Genomic DNA, 9,162 nt, shown 5'->3' with positions numbered 1-9,162 from the left:
TCAACCAATTACAGAGAACAAGGAGGAAGAGGAGGAGGAAAAGAAGAAGAAAGAGAAAGAGCTCATAAAATTTAATAGTGTGCAGAAAACAGTTTTATTTAAAGTATATACATTCACATATATGAATATTTGAATAGATAATGTACTTTTATTAATCTCAAGGAATGCTTAATATGATCTTTGCTATATTGTACAGATTAATTGTTAAAATATTCAGTATTTTAAATTACAAATAATTCACATTTGTATGCTGCACAATAGTCACTATATTAAAGTCAACAATTAACTTCCTACTTTGTGTGTGCTATGTATGTCTTCCAACTTATGTATATGAATTTTTGAGAATAGTTTACTTATGTTACATGGAAAAATAGTGTATATATAACAATATACATAACATTTAAATAACATTTAGGATTTTTTTTTACAGTTTACAGGTTATTTTAAAGTGAAACGCAGTCTAATAAACCATTTTCTCCCACCACTCCTCAGGGGAAGTAGACGGTACATTGAATTTGATATCCTGCTGAAGACGCAGATAATGAGGACTTACTATTGCCTACCACTATTCATCTGGACCTATATGTTTTATTCAGTTGATGCTATCCCATTGCAAGAAAAAGCTAACAGTAATTTCCCAACCAAAAGAATAATGAGTCTGACAAAAGACAATGGTAAAATGCTACATCGCACCAAGCGTGGCTGGATGTGGAATCAGTTCTTCTTGTTGGAAGAGTACACAGGGACAGATACACAATATGTAGGCAAGGTAAGAATGTTTATATTATCATTTAGAAGCTGAAAGTAGTAGTACTTTATTTTTACAGCAATTTTTCATGTCATTAATGATTATTAAAAAATAATTCACTAATTATGTTCTACAAAAAGCATGCCATTGCACAATATTCAGTAGGGTAGCGTAAGAAATTTGATTTATTTAACTAGCTAAATGTAGGTCAGTACTCATAGTATGCCTCAAAATAAAATAATTTATATGTGGACTTGATTTACTATTAATCAGCTAGATGTGATTTAATCTTGTATATGCATCTAAAAGATTAAAATGCTTTCTTCGAAATTTAATTTAAATCATGTGTAAATAATAACTAGGGTATTATAGATGACAATACAAAAGCAATTATAATATACCAAAAATTACTAAATTGTATTTGTCTCTACTTATGAATAATTTATTATAGTTAAGAATGGTATGATACGTATGAGAAATAAATAGACACAAATACTTGTAGATACTTCTGTTTCTTAATATCAAGATAAACTGAACTACTTCATGCCTACAATCCAGACCAAAGGGTTTGAGGCAGAAGGAGGAAGAAAAGGAGAAAATAGGACAAAAGAAACTTCCTTTAGAAAGATTTAATAGCATTCTAGTAGCAGGGTGATATTGCTCATTATCCTGCTGTAGATTGTTGACGTTGTTCATTAGCAGTTGGGAGCAAATGACAATGGCAAATATGTAATTCCCTTCTTGAATTCAGTTTTCAGGAACGGATTCATTACCTTTCTCTCTCTCTTTAATCTGTGTTGCAGACTATGTGACATGATTTTTCTGATGTCCAAAGTTTTATCTATTTTCCCCTTAACAATCTTAATATATTACTTTATATGTCAGGCAATTTTTGTGTTCACTCTGCATTATTTCCAATTTATGCCCACTCATTTCAAATCATGAGAATAAAACATAATGGGCAATTATGAATATTAACATTTCCCATAGATATTTATTTTTCTTACTTCTTGGCATTAAATAATAGAAATGATTGTAATGATATGAGTATCACTCGATCCACTGCAACATCAGGCAAATATGATAGACCAGGCCAAAAATATAAACAAAAAAGCACCTGCTATCACAAAAGTTATGCCTGCTGCTTTTAAAGAAGAAATACCATTATTTATGAATTTTCCAGAATTTTGACTTGATTATTCGTTTTGTGCGTTTGTGACAGTTTATTTTTTCAAATGCAGCTTCCCTTATCAGAAGTCTATTATTTCCACTTCTGTGGAAATCTCTCCTCTGGTTTCATAGGTTATACTCATTTTGCCCCATACAATTCACCTGATGATTCCTTTCCTCTCTCTCATTTCTCCTCAGGTTAGTCATATGACATCCTTCAGCAACCCTCATTTAACATCACTTTTCACTCAATAGTTAGTAACCGACATCATGATATTTCAAGTTCAACTGACAAATATTTGTGTCAAATAATTTGAAATTGCTTTATGATTCTTTTTCTAAGGTAGTGTATAAAAGACACATTTAGCTCATGTGGCCTTATATAAAGGGTTTCATCCTGGGAGACTCACAGATACAGAAAAACAGATAAAAAGGGGCACTCACAATCTTAAGGCAATCAGGGCTACACTACGAGCATTTATCTTTAGCTATAAACAAAAATGCTTCCTTTTTAAAAATTGAGTGTGCATTGACTATCATTACTGCACTGACATTTTAAAATATGCATTGCATTAGACCTTGGCTAGATAGCTCTGTTGGTTAGAGCATTGTTGCCATACACCAAAGTTGCAGGTTCCACTCCTGGTCAGGGCACATACAAAAATCAACCAATAAATTCATAAATAAGTGGAACAACAAATTGATGTTTCTCTCATTCTCTAAAATCAATAAATAAAGTATCCATTATGTTTTAGATATTTTTGTACCACTTTTCTTACTTTTAACTAGTTTAGTTTGTCAAGGTAACTACTAATAGTGTGTATATAATTTAAAAAAATTCATCAAATGTTATTGATTATTTTGGGAAAATAACCTCTGTGTTTACCTATAGACAAATTAAGGTATTTAATTTTTTTGTGCCTATTTTTAACAACTAGATCATGAGCCAATATGGAAAACCCATATATAATAATCACAATTTTTCTCAAATGAGGAGAATCAAATCAAATCTGTGTCAACTATTTTATATTATCCATGGAAAACAATATGCACAGGAAAGAGATATTTTAATGAAAAAAATCTACTCTACTTCCTTAAAAAAATACTTTCTCTCTTTTGTAATATGGCCTTGTCTTAGATATGCCATACACTGCATATTTATTTCACTATAAATATGGGTTTCCAATTACTTCTTAGCATTCCTTAGGTCCATAAGGGTTTATAAATTCTCTTCTGCTCTCCAGGCTTTGGCCATTATTATTCATCTGTGATTACAGAGACTAGCTAGACCCCTTCCCTGAACTTGGTTGAACCCATGAGTTTTGATGAGGATTTAACTGCTTGAACACCAACACAGACTGTAATTTTGATCACACCGCTCTGGTCGCCCTGGGCAGATGTAGTCTTCTTGGATCAACTATACTGGCAATACCCCATGTGAAGTAAAGGCCTACCATATTTACCTTATACCACCAGGATTGGGAAAGATTATATAGTTGCTAATGGGAAGAGATTTTCACATTTTTTTCTTAGTTTTGCAGAAGCTAGGTATTCCAGAAAAATAAGACCCATGTTAATTTATAGGTTATATAAAATTGTATAAAGTCAGAACAATATATAATCCTTGAGTGCAAAATCTAGGGTTTGACTCTGAATTTAGAATAAGCAGTTTTAGAACAAGGAAAGTAGTACTAGCAAGATTTAATATAACCTATATCTACATACTTACAAACATATAACTTACAAAGTTCAGTCCTGGTTGCACCATTTAATAATTATGCAGTACTTAGAAGTCAATTATACTTCCCAAACCTCAGATTCTTGTTAGGTTAAATTAAATTGTCATTATAATTTATTTAAGCCCTGGCCAGTGTGGCTCAGGGGATTGAGCGCCGGCCTGCGAATTAAAGGGTCGCTGCTTCGAGTCCCAGTCTAAGGCACTTGCCTGGGGTGCAGACCAGGTCCCCAGTAGGGGGCACATGAGAGGCAAACACACGTGATGTTTCTCCCCCTATCTTCCTCCCTTCCCCTCTAAAAATAAATAAATAAAAATATTTAAAAAAGATGTATTTATGTCCAAATTTCTGATATTTTCTAAGATTGTGGAGAAGGCTGTGACTATGGGCTGGAGGAGCTAGTACAAATGTAATAAAAATTTCCATGGGGTAGTCCAAGGAAATGGGATTGCATATGGCCTTATAAAAGAGACACACGCACACACACACGGGCTAGTCGAATGGGTTACGTATAGACCATCACTGTAAAAGGCCCAACATTCCATGCTCAAGCATTTCTACTTAAAGTACGGAATGTGAGTCCTTGTTGAAAACTTTTGTACAAATTCATTATGAATGGAGCACAATTTAGGATGATAAATTTGCTTTCATTATCAGGATGAACTGGAGGGGCAAGAAAATAAATCACAATAATATTTCTATAAGGAACTACTATAGAACTTTTTTAATGTCATTTTAGACATTTGTGATATTGGTGAGAAAAGTCAGAAGCATTGAATGAAATTATGAGCAATTTTTGTCTTTCCTAATAATCTCACTTCTGGCTGAAACTATCAGATATTTACCAATTCTGCTTTCTGTACCAAGAGAAACCTTTGGTTCTTCACTTGAGAGGATTACAACATCATTGCAATTACCATGTAGCTTCCCTATAATTTGAATAAATACGTGTGACTGAATTACTTAGGCAGACGGGTAACACTGCTTGAGATTAATTAAAATACATTTAACAAGAAGCATAGCACAGGCTTCTAGTGTTCTGTTAGAAAACTGTCATGTGCATTTGATTTTTTGCACTTAGATGTAGTTCCTGAAGAATCCCGACTTGTTATGGATTACTCATCAATTGATCATGTGCCTACATGTCTTTTTGTTATTTAAAATTAGCAGAATTTAAGTATTTGATATTATTACTTGGTTATTAAGACATATTTATTGCATGAAGAGATACCTAAATTACAAGAGTAGTATTTATTCATTTTTAAAGAAAACATTAGTTAGTATAAATGATTTTGAAATGTCAACTTAATTGACCATTATATTTTAATTCAAACATATGTTTTTAACACTTGCTTTGCTCAAGGTATTGGCATAGTGTCCTGGAACTGTCTGTAAGTAGTCACCAACTAAATATTAAATATATATATTTTACAGAGTTAAGTCTCAGTTTTTCATAGTTTTAATTAAAAGATACTATTTCATAGATAAAATCACCATGAGTTTAGTCATAGGATCCTAGAATGGAAGGGGATTTTAACATTTCTCAAGATTTTGTTAAAATTAGATAGAATTGGTTTAGATGTTAACTAAAACAATGGAAATACAAGTACCAACTCCAGAACAGATAGGAGTCTAGTTTATGTTAAATTGAGCAATCAAACTGTTGAGTAATTGAGCTTTTGCACTTACGTATGTTGACATATGCACTGACCATTGATATTTTCTTAAAGCATACATACAATATGGTATTTGGATAGATAGTTTTCTCTTAGGTTTTAGAATATGGCCATTTGATGAGTATAGACACAGAAATAAAGTCTCAAATTTCCTGAAGGATGTTTGATAAATTTTTATAGTGTTATAGTGATTTTCAGAATCAATATAAATTACCTTTATCAAGGTTTTAGAACGCCATTACTGATGATGCAGTACATGTAGCTGCTGCTTCTGATTTAAAAGCATCTTTAATCCCAAAATTCTCTTTATAGGTTGGTTGTTTAAAACTAGGAACACATGAGAAAAATATTAAGCGTTAAAAATACGTTCTCAGGATGATGTACAAATGCTTATTTCACGTGAGTTATATAAAAATCTACTTTTATAATAGAATGCTATCATTTAATTTTTACTGTCAGTACTGTATTATCAGATAGCTGCGTAATATAGTACACTAAATAGCCTTTTTACATGAAATCATTTTAATTTTCAAAACATATTACACAGTATTTCTTGAAAGATACCAATATCTGGGACAAAATATCTATAGAAAAATAGCTCAAAGTTGCTTAAAGAACATTTAAATTTATTCATTACCATTGTACATTTCAGCCTCTGTTCTATGTCAATGTAACTATGTAGTCTTAGCACTAAGTAAAGTAAAACTTTCTCCTTCCTATACTTGACCTCTAGTTCATTATGTTCACAGGCCTTTTCCCAGGAAATATCTAAGCACCTTTTCCATAATTTTATCTATTCTCCTTGTTTTAAGTCTAATCTCAAATGCATCCTCTTATATACAGCCCCTCTTCATTCTCCCGGCTAGAATTTATCATCAAAAATTATATCACCTCTCAAAATCTGATTCATGGCACAATTTTAATTATTCTGGTCTACTGTTTTACCACTTCAAATCTGTGACCTTTGAATCCTTGTTGAGTTTTTGTTCTCTAAAATGGTTGACATTATATATTTACTCAAAATTAATATTCAGGTGCTCTCTCACTAGACCTTTAATGAGCATTTATAATCTGGGTCCTGAGAGACTGACACTATAAAACACAGAAAGAGCAGAGAACATTTAAAATACGTGTATTTCCCTTTCCTGACAGACTTTGTGCCAAATTTAATTCCTTTCCTGTATTGCATTACACTTGAGGGTTCTATCTGCAACCAAGCTCTTCTTATCTTGCTCTAGGCTCTCAGAGAAACATATACTTTAGATTCGCTTTCACTGCAAACTAATTTCTATGTCCTTAATACAGATAATGTCAAAGAGATATTAACAATTAAAGGATAAAATTAAACAAATTCTGATTGAATAAGGAAGGGAATTGGAACTACTCTTAGAAGCATTTATATTTAAAATTTTAGTGACTTTTTTAGCTGGAATATAAATAACAGTTAAGCCATTGAAAAATATTAGAGTGTGATAGAAAAATGTTTATTAGTATGATTACAAAATATGTGTGATTTTTTTTTCCTGACACTGATTTCCTTGATTTAGTGAAAATTTAGTGAAGTAGTAGAATCTTCAGGAAACTACACAGAGAAGGATAGGAAAAAATATATTTAAGCACAAGTGCCATCAGGAAGAATACAAAAAGTTGATTTATTTTCAATTTCTTTCTTTACCTTGGTAATTTTTTCTTCGTTTTTATGCAATTATCATGTGAACAGACAATTATATTTTATGCTTCTGATTAATCAATGTTTTATTATTATAAAATAATGCCCTTTTTGTTTGATAATACTACCTGCTTAAAGTTTACGTTCTCTGATGCAAATTTACCTATACCAGTACGTTTATGATTGTGTTTGTGGTGTTTATATTTTTCCATCCTTCTGCTGTCAGACTTTTTGTGTAATTTTATTTAAAACGCCACTTTGTAAACAGCTCAAATTCAATTTATTTTTTTCCACTCTGAAAATCTTTAATCTTTAATTGAAATATAAAGTCCATTCATATACTCTTATAATGCAATTATTGATGCATTTGGACTTAATTCTACCATTTTCTTGTTTTCATTTACCCTATTGTTCTTTAAACCTTTGATTTTGCTTTCTAACTTATTTGGGTCAATTCAGGATTTTTTTAAAAAATACCTGGTTTTATGTTCTTTACAAATAATCTTTAACTTACAATAATATATATTAAAGTAATATTATATATTTTAGTATACCATGAAGTAATCTTACAACAGTATAATTTAATTTCCCCTGTGGTACTTTATTTTTGTCATATACTTCCTTATGTGTATACTATAAAAATGCATCATGCCTTACTAATATTTATTTTTAAGCATTTCAAAACTGATTTAAAAACTTACAAAAATAAAATTCATATTGATTATATTACATTATATTATATTATATTATTAATTACCATTTCCAGTCAGTGCATTTTACTCATTCGTGTAGATCTGAATTTCTGTTGCTATCATTTCTCTCAACCCAAAAACTTCTTTTTGCATTATTTTTACTATAAAATTTCTGCTCAGTTTTTAACATTAAGGCTGAATTTCTTGGAGTCTTACTGTGTAAATGATCAAGTCAGCCACCTGTAACATGTTGAATGTATTCAGAGTTTAGGGCTATCTTCTCTCCGGCTTCCTCTGTTCCTAGATTCCCTCCTCTCAATTTCTAGTCATTATGATAGGCCTGAATCCTGATCTCTGAGCACACGCATGACACACACTTATGTGCACAAACTCACGTTCCTTCTTTTCCTTCCCAGTTTCATTCTTCTTTCTCTCTTCCCTTGCTCTCTGCCTCTGCTACGCCTCCCTCCGTCTTTCCCTCCTTTTCTCACTTCTCCCTCTCCTCCTAACTAAGACTCTTCTCAAGTTTTTCCTTTGGGTCTCTTTGATCTCTTGTCTTGTTTCTCTCCCCTCCTCTTCCTTCCCCCTCTCCTTCCCCCTGTCTCGCCTTCAGAAGTCTATTCTCTCTCCACAGACACCTTTCTCCACAGTCCTCCCCCGTCCCACCAGGGAAGGCACATGCATGCACACACACTCTTTTATACCATGTTTTACTGTCTTTTTATGTTCAGGTATGTTCAGATACACAGCACTTTCCATTGTGTTATAATTGATTACACGATTCACTAAAGTAATACACTGTATATGTTTTTAGCGTAGGAGCAGTAGGCTATACCATCTAGCTTAAGTGTGTAGTAGGCTATACGATCTAAGTTTGTGTACGTGCACTCCACCATGCTCACACAACAAAATCATCTAATGATGCATTTCTCAGAATACATCCCCATCATTAAACGAGGCTTGACCGTGACATAAATAATGACTATGGAGAAATCCTTTTGAATCAATGGATAACAATTTTAATGAATATGTGTGTGTATTTGTATGCATATGTGTTGCCAACCTGCCTGTTAAAAATGTATATGTATAAACTAATGCATGTATGTATTAATTGTGGCAATGAAATTTTACTTTTGTATATATCTAAGTTAATAGAACCAAGATCGCAAGATAGAAAATTGGCAGCATCCAAGAATGCGCCCTGTCATTTATGCCTTTCTAATCAATACCTTAGAGGTAACAACTTTGCTGACTCCAATCCTTTATCAAGAGTTTGACGGTCCTTGAATTTAATATGTATAGGTTTAAACGTTATGTCTGGCTTCTATCTATCAATATCATGGAGATAAATTAATCCATGATGCTGTGAATAAGATTAAATTTTTATTGGCAATACAGCTTTCCGTTGTATAAATGTACCACAATTATTTATTCTACTGTTGATAGATCATTGATGTGCTAACTGGAGGCT

The 9,162-nt window shown here is 32.2% G+C and overlaps 1 protein-coding gene across 3 annotated transcripts in view; it reads left to right on the top strand.

Annotated features, from left to right (window-relative positions):
- Positions 1 to 488: 488 nt before the first annotated feature.
- Positions 489 to 9,162, top strand: part of CDH9 (cadherin 9) — a 71,011-nt gene continuing 62,337 nt past the window's right edge. For 2 of the 3 annotated variants that reach the window (XM_054584001.1, XM_054584000.1), the window contains exon 1: positions 489 to 769. In XM_054584001.1, the coding sequence (XP_054439976.1) occupies positions 542 to 769 (228 nt within the window). In that variant the 5' untranslated portion in view covers positions 489 to 541. The remainder of the gene's footprint in view (positions 770 to 9,162) is intronic. The other variant, XM_054584002.1, reaches the window with a different exon arrangement.

Source organism: Pteronotus mesoamericanus, unplaced genomic scaffold, assembly GCF_021234165.1.
Source record: "Pteronotus mesoamericanus isolate MK-2021 breed Mesoamerican mustached bat unplaced genomic scaffold, CSHL_Meso_final contig_75, whole genome shotgun sequence".
Classification (NCBI taxonomy): Eukaryota; Metazoa; Chordata; class Mammalia; order Chiroptera; family Mormoopidae; genus Pteronotus; species Pteronotus mesoamericanus.
The sequence above is the reverse complement of the archived record's forward strand: the minus strand, read 5'-3'. Positions and strand labels throughout refer to the sequence as shown.